General features: G+C 41.9%; 1 protein-coding gene across 1 annotated transcript; it reads right to left on the bottom strand.

Annotated features, from left to right (window-relative positions):
• Positions 1-3,582: 3,582 nt before the first annotated feature.
• Positions 3,583-13,023, bottom strand: LOC123250510 (keratin, type II cytoskeletal 1-like). Its single transcript, XM_044679616.1, has 9 exons — positions 12,538-13,023; positions 9,976-10,190; positions 9,145-9,205; positions 7,902-7,997; positions 7,525-7,689; positions 6,919-7,044; positions 5,800-6,020; positions 4,279-4,313; positions 3,583-3,848 (listed from the first exon to the last, which is right to left on the bottom strand). Exons 1-9 carry the CDS (start codon positions 13,021-13,023, stop codon positions 3,583-3,585), a joined length of 1,671 nt encoding a protein of 556 aa, XP_044535551.1.
• Positions 13,024-19,027: the final 6,004 nt, after the last annotated feature.

Genomic DNA, 19,027 nt, shown 5'->3' with positions numbered 1-19,027 from the left:
TTGGTCCCACTCGCTTCTTTATGGAATATAAATTTATTCCTTTGTGTTTGTTTTCCTATTTTTCTTATTATTATCTTCTTCCCCCCCAGTTTTGTATATATTTTTACGTACCTACCTACCTACCTACATACATACATATATATATATATACATATATATATATACATATATATATATGTATATATATATATATATATATATATATATCACTTGACATTCCATCCTATACAGTTTGTCCCTGTTCCCTCTATGTAAACTTCTTCTAGTTACCCTGTTGGTAATAGCAATTTTTAATATTTTCCAATACATTCTTTTCTTCTTGGGATATAAATTGATTGAACTTGTTCTGTCCCTTAAAGAAAAGAATTTTTTTATCCCCCCCCCCCCCATTCTCTTAATTACCTTATGTTGATTCTCTTGAGTTCTGGGTTTGGGCAGCAAACTTTCTGTTTAAGTCTGTTTTTTTCTTGATGAATGTTTGGAAGTCCTCAATTTTATTGAATGACCATACTTTCCCCTGCAATAATTTAGTTAGTTTTGCTAGATAGTTGATTCTTGGTTGTAGACCCAGTTCTCTTGCTTTCTGGAATATTGTGTTCCATGCCTTCCATTACTTCAATGTAGATGCAGCCAGATCCTGTGTTATCCTAACTGAGGTTCCATGATATCTGAATGACTTCTTTTTAGCAGCTTGTAATATTTTTTTCCCTTGGTCTGGTAGTTTTTAAATTTGGCTATAATATTCCTGGAAGTTGTCAGTTGTGGATTAAATTTAAGAGGTGATCTGTGGATCCTGTCAATTTCCACTTTTCCCTCTTGTTCAAGAATTTCTGGGCAATTTTCTCTGATAATTTCTTGTAAAATGCTATCTAAACTTTTTCTTTTATCATGATGTTCTGGTAAACCAATAATCTTAAGTTGTCTCTTCTAGCTCTGTTCTCCAGGTCTTTGGTTCAATCAATGAGGTATTTCATATTCTCCTCAAATTTTTCATTTTTTAATTTTGTTTAATATATTATTGCTGCCTTGTGAAGTCATTTGCTTCTAGTTGTTGAGTTCTGTTTTTTAAAGACTGAATTTCATCACTGGCTTTTGGTCATACTTCTCTTTCTGGTCTGATTTTCTTTGAAGATCGTCTTTTGCCTTCTTTGCTTCATTTTGAACTTGGCCAATTCTGGCTTTTAAGACTTTATTTTCTTGTTTTAGTTCATTTATTTCCTTTTTCAAATTGTCTTCAGCCTCTCTTGATTGCTTTTTGAGTTCCTGAAATTCTTGACTTAATTGAGTTTTAAATTCTTGAATTAATTTAATTTTGAGATCTTCCAAAACCTGTGTCCAGTGCACTGGAACTACTTCCTCTTCTTCTATTTCTGTTTCATTTGCTCTCTTTTCTCTTCCTTGAAAGAAGCTGTCAATTGTCATTTCTTTTCTCTTTTTCTGTTGCTTACTCATATTTTTTCCCTTCCTTGTTCTGCTAGTTTGAGTAGATGTCTTTAATGATCTTTGATGAAAGATCTTCCCTCAGCTGGCAATGGAGGTTTGCAGTTACTTTCTCTGCCCCCTGAAGATTTCTTGTCTGTCCAATTGTTGGGATTAATCCTGTATTGCTTGGATTAATCTTACTGCTTAATCTGCTCTGAGGCTAAAACCTTGAGGGGAGGGAAAAAAAACCAACAAACAAACAAAAAAAGTGGGTGGACAAGAAGGAGTGTTCTAGCAGTGGGGTGCCCCTATGCTGTCCACTGTGTTTGATCTGGTTTTCTTTCCTCTTGAAGCCCTGCATTCTCTATCTTGGTATGAGGAAGCCAATCTGTCTGCAGTCTGAGGTTTGGCTCTCTCGAAGCCACCATCTTCTGGGCGTTTTTGCTGTGTTTCTCTGTTTTTTCTCCTCTAGTCACCTCTCCAGTGCCTGTGTTTGACTCCCCGAGTCCGATGCCAGCAAGGCCCTCTCTCCCAACCGGTGCACCCACAGGCCCTGAGATTTCCTGGGCACTGGAGACTCCGCACAGCACGTGGGTAAGGTGTCCTGGAATCCTGGGATTCCCCTTCTATGCCCTCAGACCCTACAGTTCAATAATTGAAGCCTTTTTCTTGGTGTACCTCTTTAGTTGTGCTGCAGTAGGGTTCCCCCTGCTCTGTCCCACTATTAGATTTGGTCCTCTTTCTTCTCAAAGCTCATTGTTTTCTATCTCAGTGTGTAAGGGTGCAGAGGTTTTAAGATTTGCTCCGTCTAAGCTGCCACCTTTCCAGAAAAACCTTCAGACCCCTTTTAGCTTTGTGAACCAGAGCAACTTTAGTTGAGAGCACTTATTAACCACCTTCTCTTTATATAGAATACAGTAACAGTCTGGCTTACTCAACAAAAGCCAGACTGTTTTATCTAATATAATGGTCCTAGAGTATCCTGATGAGTTAGGATGTTCCTTTATAACTCTTGGCTGGAGTCCACACCAGCTGTGTCCTCTCCTCTGTGAAAAGTCAGTTGCAAATGACCACAAAATGACTGAAACTGAACTTGAACCAGAAATGAGTGGCATCATCCATGAGAGATAGATCTAGAATCAGAAGGTTTGGTTCTGAGACTTGATAGATGTGTAACTTTGGGCAAGTCACTTGACCTATTGAAGTTTTCTGATCTGTAAACTGATTTATGCACCAAACTGCCTCCCAGAATTGTTGTGACAAAGGTGTCTTGTATACCAGAAAGCAACCCATAAGTGTGAGTTATTTTTCCTCTGATTGATAGAAGGTCCTCTCTTAATTGATAAGGAAGAGATATATGTTCCATCTTGGTTGGAGAAGTTAGAATGGGGTATGTGATTAGGGAAGCTTGCAGACCGTTTTTCTGGTGAGCATGAAGAATATTTAGACACAACATGACTTTTTTCCCATGAAGTTTATTGATATGACATGGAGGAGGGGGAGGGAGAACATTCAAGACTTTAAAACAAGGCACAAAAGCATAAGCAACAAGGTATTATCTTCAAATAATGGTCTCGATGATTCAAATATAGGTCATACTTTTTGTAGAAAAGGCTTGCATTCTGGACAAAAATCATCTGCCATTCAGGATACTCCAGGACTTTATCTGTTCTCTCTTGTCTGAAATGTGCTCAGAGATAGGAAATCTCCCTGAGCAGGAAATCAGACCCTGCCATCAAACAACAGAATAATGTCATCCAATTGACATGGTATTTGGAGCCACCATTCCTTTCACTGTGGCAGATAATCAAGACCTGCCATTAATTGGCTTGCAATTGTGCCCCTTGTTTAGCACCAGGAAAGAAGGGAAAGGAGAAAGGGGAAAACAGACTTCTTTCAGAAGTCTGATAGAAAATGGACAATGGTAGAATGCTAAGGGATGGGAAAGGAAGAATAAGAGGGACCAAGTAGGAAGGGAGGCAAACGTTGAATAAAGAACACCATGAGGGGATCCTCCTGCCTTCCCAGTTCCACTGAGAAGGAAGGATAGAGAAAGGAGATCTGCTTGCGATTCAGAATGCCAAAGGACGAATCAGAGGCCAGCATTGGGGAAATCACATCTCAAAAAGCCTGAAGATACCAGAAATCTGAGCCAGGACTTTAGAACTTCACTCGGGTATAAGAGCCTTCCTGGCTTCCCTGCCCTGAGCTGTAGCCCTGGGTCTTCCTAGAGCCAGATTCCTGGGCTCCAGATCCAGAGCTTGTGCCTGCAGATCCAAAAGTAGCACGAGTAGAGCCAGATCTGGTGCCAGAGCTATAGTCAACTCCAGAGCTGGATCTGCTGCTTCCATCTCCAGAACTCTTGCCCCCAAAACCAAGGCTTGTTGATGCTGCCCCACTTGATGAGATGCTGCTGGTAACCACAGCTATACAGAGATAGAAAAGAAGGTCAAGACCCTGAGGAACTCCATGAAAGGTCCCTCGCCATCTTACACAAGCATCAAGAATCATATCCTTCAAGAATAAAGCTAGCCTTGCTTCTCTCTGTTTCTCTTTGTCTCTCTGTCTCTGTCTGTCTGTCCCTCACAAAGCTACCTGGGCTCTTGACCAAATCCCTACTTCTCATCTGAGGCTTTAAGACATCTCTCATTCTTCTCCCCCAACCACCTCCCATCTCACCTGTGCCCTGGGCAGCTTGCCCCAACGGCAGAGACTACATGTCCTCTACCCCTAGATTTTGCCCAGTACCATATCTTTGTATACAAAAAAGAAGAAAGTCCCCATCCCAGACAAAGAGAGTTAGGAGCTCAACAGAATTCTTCCCCCAAACCCCCACCCCATCTCCAAATAACTTACAGTAGCTCACAGTGCTGGAGACCTCTCCAGAGATCCTGGGAGAAAGAGAAAGAAGAAGCATGACTATCAATAGCCCTTCCAAGGGAGGCTTGGAAAAGAATTCCAGGTTTCAGTAATCCCTGCTGTGTCTGAGAATTCCACCATGCCTCTAAGCCAGGGTGATGAGTTCTACGGGTGGTCACTCTCAGCCTCATCTCCTGGTTGTTGCTTCCCAGATAGTTTCTCCTTAGCTCCCACCATTGCCCTGATCTTCATGGCCACTTTGTCCTTCCTTGGGTCTCCCCCAGTGAGTGACTGGCCCCAGGACACCAACATTAGGAGGCATAAAAGTTTAACACGGGAACTCATTGAGCAGCACGGAATCACTTCTTTCCTGGCTAAGAGCTAAGGACTTCATCAGCAAGAATACTTAGGTAAAATGGGAAGCTACCAGATTGTTAATGGCACCCACAATTAGCCATTAGAGATACTCTTCCCGCTCAGTTGAATTTGCCTTAATTACTTTTTAGATCAGGCTGCACATAATGAATTAAAAAAGAAGGGCAATGAGTCAGCTCCTTGCCCCATAGCCTTCTAAACTGTTTCTGCCAAAGGGTCCAGACTACTCTTTGCAGCTCTAAATCAGCCTGATTGCAACTCCACTTCAGTCCTTGAGATCTCCCCCCACCACCATCACCCTTTTCTTTGTCCTTTCTTAATGTCAAGTTACCAAAAGCCGAGCTCCAAGGAGAACCCGACTAGGTCCAAAATGAGCAGGGCCAAATGGACAATGAATGATTCGCACTCTCTTCTTCCACAGAAAGGAAATCCTAACACAAAATTGAGGGGGTTATTTGCTAAGGGAGAAAAAGCAAGAGATCTCTATATTCAGAAATCCCCAAGAAGTCTCTAGAAAGGTGTGATTATATTGGACATGGGCCCTAAACTGACAGTATTTAAGGATCAATCATTGTCGATGAGTCATAAAATGTTGGTATGTCTTATACTCACAAGAGGCTAACGTTGGCTCCATTCTAGAAATGGAAAGAGAAAAAACCCTTCCTAATAATATGAAAGGGTGGCTAGATGGAACAGTGCATAGTGTTAGACCCAAAGTCAGGAAGACCTGAGTTCAAATCTGGCCTCAGACACTTCCCAATTGTGTGACCCTGTGCAAGTCACTTAACCCTATTTCCCTCATCTGCAAAATGACTTGGAGGAGGGAATGGAAAACCACTCTAGTATCTTTGTCAAGAAAACCCCAAACAGGATCAGGAAGAGTCAAGCATGACTACTCAACCAAACAACAAGAATAATATGAGGTGACTAAAATAGCAAGGAGACACATTGGTAGTGAATTCCCCATCCTGGAATGCTTCCAGCCAGAAGCTGGATAGCCTTTTGTCAGGGAGGTTGTAGCAGGCTGGAATTGAACTAGATAACGTCTGAGGTCCTTCTCAGCTCTGAAACTCTCAGGCCTCATGGCTCAGTTCCACTCAAGAGTAGGAGCAGTCAGGATGGTCCCCATCTCCCTGCGCTCACCTGCTCTCTTCTCCCTCCAGCAGCTTCCTGTAGGTAGCAATCTCCACATCCAGGGCCAACTTGACAGTCAACAGCTCCTGGTAGTCCCGAAGCAATCGAGTGAGATATTCCCTGGCCTGGTGCAGGGCATCCTCCAGATGGGCCAGTTTGTTCTGGGCATCTTTGACTGTTTTCTCACCCTTCTGCTCAGCCTCCAGGATGGACTCCTGCACAGCAGCACTCTGCAGAGGGTAGAGTGAAGTGAGTCAATGGAGCCCATGTCATGTTGGCTACTCGCCTACAGAAGCTCTTCAGTGAACTAGGATCGTGGGATTGAGAGCTGCCAAGAGTCTTGTCTATCTATTCCAGCCTCCTGCTTTGACAGATGAGGAAAATGAGCCCCCAACACATTAGGTGACTGACCCAATGTCAAAATGGCAGTCAGCAGCATAGCTGAGATTTGAATCCAGCCCTTTGGAGGTAACTAGGTGACATAGCAGATAGAGCATTGGACTTGTAGTTCAACTCCTACCTCCAAGTGCTCTCTGTGCCACCTTGAGCAAGCTATTTAACCTTTCTCAGCCTCAGTTCCCTCATCTACAAAATGAAGATAATTATAGCACCTACCTCCTAGGGTTGTTGGGAGAACTGAATGACAAAAAATTTGTAAATCCCTTAGCATACTGTCTGATACACAGCAGCTACTTAATCAATATTTGTTTCCTTCCTTCCTCTTTCTTCCCTTCCTTCCTTCCTTCTTTCCTTCTTTCCCTTTTTCCCTCCTTTTTTTATTTCCTTTCTTTCCTCCTTTCAGCTTGAAAATTCTATTGGCCTCTTACTCCTTCTCTATTTCTTTTTCTCTTTAACACCTCACTACCTTCTCATGGTGATTAATTCTCATAACTTATTCACATCTCCTTTACTGGGCCCATGTCACCAATTTCCCAAGGGCAGAGACCAAGGCTTCCTTGTTCTGGAGCTCTCTCAGAACCCCATCCCTCTACCCTGAGCCCTTCTCCTTCCCTTCATGGCCAGCACCTAGTAGAGTTTTGCACATGGGGACAGAAAGTTCATTCATTGACTTGGAAGCCATAGATGGGCACGGAGACTTTGCCCGCAGAGTCACACCACAGCCCCTACCTGTTTCTTGACCCGGTCGATTTCTGCCCGTAGTCTCTGAATGACTCGGTTCAGCTCGCTGATCTCGGCCTTGAGTACCTTGACATCATCACCATGTTTTCCTGCAGTAACCTGAAGCTCTTCGTACTAGAATTAAGGAGAAATATCAGAGGCAAAAGCAAAGTAGAGGGAGATTGTCTAGAATAGATGATGGCAGCCCTTCCCAGGTGGCCAGTCCATCTCTTCACATACTTCTACAACAAGGTCTCCTTGAGCAGTGGCCAAGCCTCCCAGATACTCATCTGCCCTAAAGGAGAGCCTGAAGCTGACTGGGTCAAAATCACTGACCACAGAGAGGTAATTCAGTCAGTGGAAAGTGGAGAGTCATTTGAGGCTGGTAGAACCATCCATATGCCTCTCAGAGTTCTCTTGGTGGCCTGCCTTCCAAATGAAATAACCTCTCCATGGTAGACCAGACAAAGCCTTGGGATGCTGGGCTCCACTGGACAAATTTCCCAAGAGTTCTGATAAAATATCCCTCTCCCTCTTGCACTCCTTCCCAGAAATGGGTTTTTTTAAATGCTGATTCTTCTATAGACCAGATTGTGCCTTGGTTCCCTCACTCACCTTGGCCTGGTACAAGGCGTCAGCTTCCGTCTTTCCCTTCTGGATAATGTCATCATACTGACTCCTGATCTCATCCAGGATGCCATCCAGGTTCAGGGTGCGATTGTTATCCATGGAAAGGATCACATTGGTGTCACTGACAGTTTTCTGCACTTGGGCCAGTTCCTATAAGAGAGACTTTGGATTGGTCTTTGGAGACTCCTTCTCTGACTCTTCTTATTCCTGAGGTTCCCAGAACCACTTCTTCCTCCCAATTCCACTCACAAATTTAGAGACCAACCCAGAGATGCTTCCCTCCTGAGAACTTCTCTCCCTTGTCTCTGCTTCCCAAAGGCCCCAGGATCTCCTAGATTGAGGGAGGCAGACCCTAAACTTACCGTCTCATACAAGACTGTGAGGAAATCGATTTCTTGCTGCACGCTGTTGGTTCTGGTGCTGAGATCAACTTTAACCATGTAGGCAGAATCCACATCCTGAAATAAAACAGAGGGCAAATACCAAAAGATCAGGCTAGGGAAGACTATCTCAAATGTCTCTGGTTGTGTTTTAAGTACATGTATGCCTGTTGGTCTGGGAATTCACCCCAAGAGGAGCAGCCTCAGTGGGAAGAATTGGCTCAGGATCCCAGAAGGCCTGAGTTCAAATCCCAATTCTGGATGTTATGTGACTTTGGACAAGTCTTCCCAGGGTTCTTCATGTGTAAAATGAGAGAGAGACAGAGAGAGAGAGAGAGAGAGAGACAGAGAGAAGACAGAGAAAGAGAGAGACAGAGAGAGACTAGATAATCTCTGAAATCTTTTCCAGCCCTAACACTGATTCTCTGAGAATTCAAAAGCCATCCAGATTCCACCACTCTTTGACTTAACTTCTTCCTTTTCCCTGATCCATGCTGAGAGTGGGTGATAGTACCTCTCAGATTACTGCTGAGCTGTTCTCTGTCTCAGCTTACTATTAGCCTCAAGCACTAAACCATTGTTCAGTTCTTCAGTCATTTCAGTTGTGTTCAACTGAAATGACCCCATATGGGTTCTTGGCAAAGATACTGGAGTGGTTTGACATTTCTCTCTCTTTTCCATTTTACAGATGAGGAAATGGAGGCAAGCAGGATCAAATGTCTTGCCCATGGTCACAGAGCCACTAAGTGTCTGAGGCCTGATTCCAACTCTGGCACTCTATCCACTATGCCACCAAGTTGCCTTCTCAACAAAAAACGATAAACCACATTTTGGTTTAAAAGGTCTTCCCCACCAGCCCTATCCCATGCAGCAAAAGTCAACAGTTATCAAGAATATCAAAATCAAAGGAGGAAAGAGTAATTAATAGCCTACATTATGGGATGCTTTCCTCACAACAACATTATGTCAACAAGAAGTTGGATTTGCAGGATTTACTGCCAATAATTTTCAGTGCAGAAACCCAAGAACTAACTAATTATCGTTAACATGATTACTGTAGGCTTTACTGAGCTCCATATCACATAGACCTGAGAGGTAACTGGGGATTATAATTATTCACAAATGGAAAAATTAAGGCTCATTGAGTGAGGAGCTATAGCTTGCCAAGATTTGGGAAATGGTGCCTGTTTCCTCGGCTCCTGGAAGAAGAGTCAGCTCTACTCACCTTCTTGAGCACCACAAAGTCATTCTCAGCATTTGTACGGGCGTTGATTTCTGTTTCATACCTGGTAAAATTGAGGAGATAAATAAGTGACCACCACATGCCATGATGACCAATTCTATAAGGCTATTTTCACCAGAAATGTCCCAATTACTAAATGCCTCTGTGCTTAAATGATCTTGGTCTCTACAGCAAACCTAGGATCTGGGAACTTGAAGATAAAAGATAGACAGATAGATAGATAGATGGATAGATGGATGGATGAATAGAAATGGAGATATATAGATAATATAGGTAATATAATTCATTTCCTTTGAAATCTAATGAATTAAAAAGTATTATTCTGAAAAGAAACAAAGGCATCCCCCAATATTCAAGAGGATCCAAAACACAAAAAAAAGTTATAAACTCCTGATCTAGAAGCACCTCCAAGGCCATCTAGTCCAACTCCCTCCCTTTATAGATAAAGTGACCTGCAAGTGCAAGCAAGTGACCTGCCCAACTCCAGATAGGCACAATTTGAACACAGTCCTCTGACACCAGAGGCAGAGCTCTTTCTACTGTACCACCCTGTCTGCCCTAGTGACATGTGATAAAACCCTTATTATTATATAAAAAGTCACTATAGACAAGTGATTTTTCTTCGCTACATCAGGGCAACAAGAGCAGCTGTTTGATGGTGACAGTTCATCAAACTGAAACAAAACCATGGACTTCCTTTACAGGGCCCTGGCACAGGTGGATATTTGGGAAAGACAAAGATATTAAAACCTTCTACCCTACATAGCAGTAGAGTAAATAAGACAGCATTCCACCCCCATGAGCCCTACTTACTTCTTCTTGAAGTCTTCCACTGAGTCCTGAGTGGTCTTCAGTTCCAAGTCTTGTTGGTTCTTCTGGGACTTGAGATTGTCCACCTGTCCCCGCAAGAGGCTGATGTAGGTTTCAAAGACTGGGTCCAGATTGGTTGGGCGGGTGCTGACATTCAGCTGCTGAAGTAGATCCCACTTGGTCTGCAGCACCTGGTTCTGCTGCTCCAGGAACCTCACCTGAAATCAGGGAAACAAATCCATTCTGGAGGCAACAAGGACCACCTCAGAGCAGGGAACACTGGAACCTTCAGAGGGTCTTTCTTTTCCTTCCTTCCTTCCTTCCTTCCTTCCTTCCTTCTTTTTTTTCTTTCTTTTCTTCCTTCCTTCTTTCTTTCTTTCTTTCTTTTCTTCCTTCTTTCTTTCTTTCTTTCTTTCTTTCTTTCTTTCTTTCTTTCTTTTTCTCTATATTGTCCAAAGCTCTACCCACAATAGGCATTCAACAAAAGTTGCCCATCCCTCCACTGATTTTCACCACCCTTAAATTTCCCTAAGGCAGAATTTTCTCTTCAGGCTCTTATATGACATTCCTTTGGTGCTAGGGGAAAAAAAAGACTTAATCATCTCATAATCAAAGGGAGCCTTCGTAAACTTGCACAACTCATGCTCCCTCCCTATTTAAGGGGGCCCTGTAGCAATACACTCACAGGCTGTCCTAAGTATTCCTCAGAATTCCTCATCCTTCCCACTGTTTCAGGGAGGATTTCCCAATTGACTCTACCCTTTCAATTTATCTAATATTTTATCTCAGGGTGAAAGGGACCTAGGTTTATTGAAGTCTGGATGACAACTTGTAGAAGATATGAACTCCAAGATTCCTTCCATTGTTGAGAGTATGATTCAATAATGCCACTCCAAAGAAACATAAGCTCTGGTCCAACCATACCAGCAAGCTAAAAAGGTTCTGAGGACAGGTTGTCTGTCTGTTGCCTGGGTAGCAGTCTAATTAAGTTCTGCTAATCAACAGAAAATAGATGACCAGGGACAGCTGGGTAGCTCACTGGATTGAGAGCCAGGCCTAGAGATGGGAGGTCCTAGGTTCAAATTTGGCCTCAGACACTTCCCAGCTGTGTGACCCTGGGAAAGTCACTTGACCCCCATTGCCCACCCTTACCACTCTTCCACCTATGAGCCAAGACACAGTATTGACTCCAAGATGGAAGGTGAGGGTTTAAAAAAAAAAAGAAAAGAAAATAGATGACCACCACTGAATAGATTCTTTTTACCTATTTTAATTCAGAAAGAATTCTTTATTAAAATGTTTGAACCTGAATTCATAGAGGAAGTCTTGCTCATATCTTCCTTCTTTTTTTCCTTCCTTCCTTGCTTTTTCTTTCTTCCTTCCCTATTTCTTGACTTCCTTGCTTTCTTTCCTTTTTTTATTTTTGTGACTGGTTCTCTAAAGCTAATCCAGCCTAGAAGTACTCAGTCACTCAAGGCCCAATCTGACTATTGATAAGTGTTGAAGCTTTGCCCTACTACATTTTTCTCTTCCTAAGGCTATATTTGTATAGAATTTTGTGTGTACATCCAAACAACTTTATCCTTGCTGCAGCTCAGAGGTCAAGAGATCCACCCAACCTCAGCATTCTCCAGTAGGAGGGATTATAGGCATACATCACTACTGCCCATATTGTCCACACTAGAACCCAGTCTAAAGATCAGGAGAGGAAGACTGAGAAAAGGCTGAGAAAAAAGGACCTTTTATGATAACTTGATATAATGCAATGAGCTTTTGGTTCATACCTTAGTTATGTAACTATAGGCAAATGCTGTGCTATGTAGAAAGTATGAATAGGTAAGATTAAAGATTTCTAGATTCATTTAAAAATAGATTAACCAATCAATTAGAAAGCTCCACTTTTCTATCTGAAGTCACGATCTTCTAAATCCAGTGAAATTGACCAACCTGGCATAAAATTTCAAGTCAACTGACCATGTCACCTACAATGGCCCACCTTCCCCAATTCCCCTTCTTCTCTATTTGCTGTCAACACTACTTCCTATTCCAATTCCTTGACTCCAATCTGGAAGGACCAACATGCTGACACACTCATAATAATGGCCTCTACGGATTTAAATCCACATGAAGCCCATGGGAGTCTGATTCTAAGTAAGCCCCCTGAGGAGTCTCAAAGATTCTTCTATGAAAAATATCTTCTTCATCGCTGGGTGACATCACTCAGAGAGAACTAAAAGGAGATGTTGCTACCCTCATACTGAATCAGGAGGAAATCAAGGCTCGATGTTGAGAAGGACTTGATTTCCTGTCAAAGTTGAGACCTCCCACCCCCCTTTCCCCAGGACAAGTTATCTTGGAAAGCTGTGACATCTCCTTCATGTTGGAGAATTGTATGGACAGAGTGAGCCCTCTATCCTTATATCTAAAAACCTTTAGATGCTTTCCTGTTGAAAGCCAGTGAAACAGACTGGATAGATAACCTCTGAAAGTTTAGGAAATTCACTCTCTATAGGACTTTGAAATAGTTTTTTCTTGCCTCTCTGAATGTTAGATGCTGGGACTTACCTTATCGATGAAGGTAGCAAACTGGTTATTAAGGACCTTGAGCTGCTCCCGCTCCTGGGTCTTGACCTGTTGGACCTCAGGGTCTATCTTCACATTCAGAGGCTCCAACAAGCTCTGGTTGGTGACCACTTCGTGGATCCCACCAGGGCAGGCATTGGGGCCAAAGGGCCCACCACCCAGACCACCAAAGCCACCTGCTCCAAAACCACCACCAAAACGTCCACTTCCAAAGCCTCCTACTGTGTAGCCTCCATATCCCAGGCTTCCTTGGCCAAGGCCTCCACCTGCCACACTGGAAAGGATGCTCTTTTTCCCCCCGAGGTTGATGAGGCTCTGACTGCTGGAGCCAGCCCCTCTGCCTCTAGAAGAGCTTCCGAATCTCACAACAGAGGAGCTTCCAGCCACTCTCCGGCCCCTGCCAGGCAAAATGGCAGAACCACTGCTGTAGCTCCCACTTTGGGATCTCTGGATAGAGAGCCTGCTCATGATGGCTAAAGGAGAGTGAGTGATGCTGAGATGAAGAGAAGAACAAAGATGAGACCAGGAGTGCTCGTCTGGTGGGAGAAGGGAAGGCTCCCCTTTATATTCCCTACTGGCTTTGGCAACTGGCCAAGGTAATTGGAATACAAATGTGTGGGTTTGGTTCCCCTACAGCAATAAACTAAAAATGACAAGAAAATGAATTAATGCCATCCATCTAGGGAACAGTTTGTCAAATAATAAGCGCTTGGTTAGCAGGTTTTGCTCAATTATCTGTTGACTATCTGCTGGCCCAGCAATAGGAGGGGTGTGAGATGGTTCCCAAAAGCCCTCCAAGAGGTTGTTTTTCAATTGTTAGTATTTCAACACTTTGAGTTTCCATCAGGGTGGGATCAAAACCCGGGCAGTATGTGCTTAGATATTGGAGGGCAAAGACTTTGATCCACTCCAATCAGCTGTCTAGCAGGGGCCCTGGATAAAGAAGCCCCCCTCCATGCAGTTTTCTCAGACTGAAAAAAAGTTGCTTTCCCTGTTCCCCACTTCCCAAAAAAGAAGAATTTTTCCCATAGGGACAGACCAGCCTAAAATTCTTGAAGATCAGTCATTCTTTAGACTCTTGAGGAAAGAGAAATTGTTGTCATTCTGTCACATTCAATTCTCCATGACCCCATAAACTATAGCACGCCAGGCCCTTCTATCCTCCACTATCTCCAAGTCTGTCCAAGCTCATATTCATTGTTTCCATGACACTATCTACCCAGCTCAATCTCTCTGGCTCCTCTTTTTGCCTTCAATCTTTCCAAACATTAAGGTCTTTTCCAATGGGTCTTGTCTTCTTATTATGTGGCTAAATTATTTAAGCTTCAGCACCAGTATTTAACCAGCCATGGATAACTCCCTGATTGTTAGATTGTGATAACCTAGAGTGAAGAGACTGTTTTGTCTTTCTTTCTGTCCCCAGGGCTTAATACAGTGCCTGGCAGATAGTAGGTGCTTAATAAATGCTTGCTGATTGAGTAACTGACTGACTGATAAAGGTTGGAAAGCCCTCTCAATTTCCAGAAAGTTGGCTTTTCTCTTAGCATTTGCCTTTGAGAAAATGATCAGAATCTTCTGGGGAAAGCTTCATGGCCTTGTAAGGGTATATTGCACCTTCTCTCTAGTGAAAGTAAGTTGTCCTTTTCCCCAGGCACAGTAGCCCCTGATGACATCAGTAGATCTTATGTCCAATTACTTGTAGAAAAATGTCCTTGGAATAAACAATTCCCAGCCTAGCCTTGTCTTCTCTCTTCCAGACAAAGTGACATAAATTATCTATTCCTCCTAATGAAAGCCTACTAGACAAACTTCCATTTCCTCCCCCTCAATAGCTGTGCAATGGCTAAGCCTTTAGTCTCCCAGGTGGGTACCTATATATCTATTTCTATAAGGCTTCTATATATCTATTTCGATAGGTCTCCAAATTTCTGGTTCTCCTATTATTCAGCTCTAGAATTGTCCAGGGTTCTAAGTTCCTTGATTTGAGATCTCTAGGTCTCCATTTCTCCAGAGGCAGCTGGTGGTACAGCAGACAGAGCACTGATGCTGGAGTCAAGTAATCCTGAGCTCAAATGCAAACTCAAACATTAGCTTTGTGATCCTGGGAAAGTCACTTAACTTCTGTCTGTCTCAGTTTCCTCAGTTGTAAAATGGGAATAATATTAGCACTTACCTCCTAGGATTGTTAATTCCATTTACACATGTTGTAAGGACCAGATGAGATAATAACTATGAAGAGTTTAGTATAATTCCTGGTATGAAGTAGCTGCTGTATAAATGATTATTCCCTCCTTCTAGGTCTCCAAGCTTCTAAGTCTCCAAGATTCCAGACCTCTTGGGCTATTGGATCCACAGACAAATTCCTTTTTTATCTCCAAGGACCCTCCTCCTTACTCCTATGGCTCAGCATTCCCACAGACACCTTCATCAGTGAAATTATCTAACCAAATCTCTATATATGTTCTTGTTTCTAACTATTGAGTCCAAAGAACAAAAAAAATGCAGCTCTGGCTTTGGTCCTTTTTTTAAAGTGTTTTGCAGAACATAATCTTTTTTTAAAAAATTTATTTTTTCCATGGTTACATGATTCATGATCCCCCCCATCTTTTCTCCCCCCTCCCGAAGCTGACAAGCAGTTCGACTGGGTTATACATGTATCATTGTTCAAAACCTATTTCCATTTATTCATATTTGCTGTAGAGTGACCTTTTAACATCAAAACCCTAATCATATCCTCATTGAACTACATGATCGGCCATATATTTTTCTTCTGTGTTTCTATGCCCACAGTTCTTTCTCTGGATGTGGATAGTGTTCTTTCTCATAAATTCCTCTGGATTGTCCTGGGTCATTGCTTTGCTGCTAGTATCAAAGTCTATTACATTCGATCATGCCACAGTGTACAATGTTCTCCTGGTTCTGCTTCTTTTGCTCTTCATTAATTCCTGGAGGTCATTCCAGTTCACATGGAATTCCTCCAGTTCATCATTCCTTTCAGCACAACAATATTCCATCACCATTAGATACCACAATTTGTTCAGCTATTCCCCAATCAATGGACATCCCCTCATTTTCCAATTTTTCCCCACCACAAAGAGTACAGCTGTAAAATTTTTGTGCAAGTCTTTTTCCTTATTATCTTTTTGGAGTACAAACAACTTTGGTCCTTCTAAAGACCAAGGCATAAATCCAAGTGGAAAAGACTTGGCCATGAGTCCTATGAGCCTTTAGGCAACTCACCTTTCTGGGATTCCATTTTTCTTCTCTGTAAAACAAGTAAGTTGGATAAGATGATCTTTCAAATCCCTTCCAATTCTATCACTTGATGACCCAAAGATAAAAGATAGGTTTGAGCTAGGTGCAATGGGTATTATTTTTATTAACGACACTCAAAATAACTAATGTGAAGCTAGTGTTTGAGAAATAATTCTCACTCAAACTTTGATGATGATGAGATGTCATTATATGATGAGATTTCATCATAAGAGACATTTATAGAGGTCTTTGGTTTACTGGAAAGAGTTGATCTTCAAAACTGGAAGATTCAAGTTCAAATTGCACTTTTGACACCTACTAGTTATGTGACACTAGACAAGTGACTTCATCTTTGATGCTCAGGGCAATACTCTAAGATATCCATTTGCAAAGATGGTACTATCCTTCACTGACATGGGAGTTCCCTATAACAAAGAAATCACAGGTCTAGTCCACTTACAAATCATCTTACAGATATTATCTGATGTAAGCCTTTCAATGGCCCTATGAGGTAGGTACTACAACTATTATTATCTTCATTTTATACATGAAGAAACTGAGGTTCAGAAACTAAATCACTTGTCTATAGTTAGAGTATCAGAGATGGTATGTGAACCTAGGTCAGTCAGTCAGCAAAAAAGAATTCATTAAGTGCTACTACATGTCAGCACTTTGCTTCTCAGTTTAAAAAGAAGAAAATTGAGATGGAAAAGTTCTCTCTTCAAGGTACACAGCATGTTAAGGGTCAGCATAACCAAAGAATAATCTTGACACATGTTCTAGCCATTGGAATCTAGCTTGTAAATAATTTTATCTGTCTCCATATGCAGGCCTCCATGGGAATCCATTCCAGGATCCTCTAAGAATCATGATAGCAAATGCTTATGATCTCTGCTGTGGGAGAAGGCTCAAGATGGGGAATCGCTTGTACTAAGGGAGCTCTGAGCTACAGCAGGATGAAACTGATTGGGGATCCAAATCACATCTGGCACCAATATGATGAACCACTGAGAGTAGTTGGTCAGTCAATAAGAATTTATTGAGCATCTGCTATAAACCAGGCATTGGGAACCCAAAAAATGGGAAGATATAATCCCTTCCTTAGACAGGGAAGAGAGAGAGAGAGAGAGAGAGAGAGAGAGAGAGAGAGAGAGAGAGAGAGAGAGAGAGAGAGAGATGGTTTATATTGTGTGTCTGTGTGTTTGTATACAGAATAAATAGGAAATACTAACAAAGAGAAGGTACTAGAATTAAGAGAGGGTAATTAAGAGAGGGTGGGAAAAGCTTGCTGTGGAAGATGGGAAGCCAGGGGAGCCAGGAGATAGAGGTGAGAAGGCAGAGCATTCCAGGCATGGGTATCAGCCAGAGAGAATGCACAGTGCCTAGAGATAGAGTGTCTTGTTCAAGAAATAACCCAAAGTCTAGTATCCCTGGATGTATTGGAGAATGAGCTATAAGAAGAATGCAGCATAGTTAGGGATAGGGAAATGAAGAGCTCTGAACACTAAACAGGATTTTGTATTTGATTATTTATTTGATTCTGGAGCCAATAGGCAATCATTAGAGTGCATTAAAGAGAGAAGTGACATGGTCAGACCTCAGTTCTAGGAAAATCACTTTGAAGGCTAAATGGAAGATGGGTTGGAATGGAGAGAGTTTTATGGCAGATAGACCCACCAGGGCTTGACTGCCTGTTTTTGTTGCTGTTGTTCAGTAATGTCCAACTCTTCATGACCCTATTTGGGTTTTTCTTGGCAAAGAAACTAGAGTGGTTTGCCATTTCCTTCTCCAGCTCATTTTACAGATGAGGAAGTGGGGCAAACAAGGGTTAAGTGACTTGCCTAGGAACACACAGTTAGTAAGGGTCTAAGACCAGACAGCTGGTTAGTATAGGAGAGGGAGTCCCCACAACAATTTAGGACATTGTGTGGATATAAGAAAGTCATCCAATAAGGCTAAGTGCCAAAAGTAGCAGCTCAAAAAGTGTATCTGGGCACAACTACCCCAGAGCCCTCTATCTTCTTTGCTTTCAGGTCTGTTTTCCAGTTAAGTATTTTTCTGGATTCAAAAAGGCTATCTAGGACATTATTAAGTTATTATTATTGTTAATTATTATTAATTATTCATTGTTATTATTAAATTGTTCATCAGTATTTCTAAATGTACTCTCATTAATTCATCCACCTTAGCTTGAACTGAGGAAAATTTCTTCTCCTTGGGAATTAGCTTCTCCATTCTTTATCAGTCTCTAACTGCACACTTAGAGACTTGAACATAGTTGGTGACTATGTACTTTATTTAAGTACAATAGTTCTTATATTTGCAGTGCCAGCTCCAATGCTCTCAGGATTTCCCAGTCACCAAAGGAGTGAAGCAGGACTGTAAGGTTGCTCCCATACTTTTAGAATGATGTTTTCAGCAATATTGTCAGATGCCTTCGATGAGTACCAAAATGCCATAAAGGTCAGTTACTACACTAATACTAAATTATTTAACTTGAAAAGGATATCAGCCAAGATTAAAGTGGAGGGCGAATTGGTACATGACTATTTACAAATGATTGTGTATTCAATGTGGCCTCAGAGACTGAAATGCAACAGAGTATAGGCTGATTCTCTGATGCTTCTGCTAATTTTGATCTGACAATTAACACTAAATAAACAGAGGTTCATCACCAGTCAGTACCATAGCATTCATACAAAGAACCACTGGTTACAGCAAATGTAGAAATTTTAAATGCTGTGGTTATACTTTACAAGGATGTCCATATGGATGATGAGATTGATGCATTCATAGCCAGAGTTAGCTTAGTGTTTTGGAGGCTCCAAAGGAAAGTGTGGGAGAGAAGAGGTATTAAGCTGCCTACCAAAATGAAGGTCTACAGAGCAGACTTGATTGCTGCATGCTGTGAAACCTGAAAGTAGACCAGCACCACAAGAGGAAATTGAATTGATTCTATTTGGATTGTCTTGGGAAAATTCTGAAGATTACCTAGCAAGATAAAATGTCTGACCCTGAGATCCTTTTTCAGCTGAATTGCCAAGCATTCAGAGTCTATTTCAGAAAGTGGAACTTCTAGGGGCTGGTCACTTTGTTTTAAAGAGAATTCATACAAAGCAAATGCTCACACAGTAATCAAAAGAAGTGAAACAAGGGTATTCTCAAAGTCTCTCTGAGGAACTTTGGTATCAATTATGAGTCATAGGAAACATTGACA

The sequence above is a fragment of the Gracilinanus agilis genome, chromosome 5, assembly GCF_016433145.1.
Source record: "Gracilinanus agilis isolate LMUSP501 chromosome 5, AgileGrace, whole genome shotgun sequence".
Lineage (NCBI taxonomy): Eukaryota > Metazoa > Chordata > Mammalia > Didelphimorphia > Didelphidae > Gracilinanus > Gracilinanus agilis.
The sequence above is the reverse complement of the archived record's forward strand: the minus strand, read 5'-3'. Positions and strand labels throughout refer to the sequence as shown.

Excerpts from the sequence above, each read along its gene's own strand:
- LOC123250510 (XM_044679616.1), bottom strand. The coding sequence starts at position 13,023 with ATGAGCAGGCTCTCTATCCAGAGATCCCAAAGTGGGAGCTACAGCAGT. Across the intron at positions 10,191-12,537 it reads TTGCTACCTTCATCGATAAG|GTGAGGTTCCTGGAGCAGCA; the intron begins GTAAGTCCCAGC and ends CCCTGATTTCAG. Across the intron at positions 9,206-9,975 it reads GTGGAAGACTTCAAGAAGAA|GTATGAAACAGAAATCAACG; the intron begins GTAAGTAGGGCT and ends CAATTTTACCAG.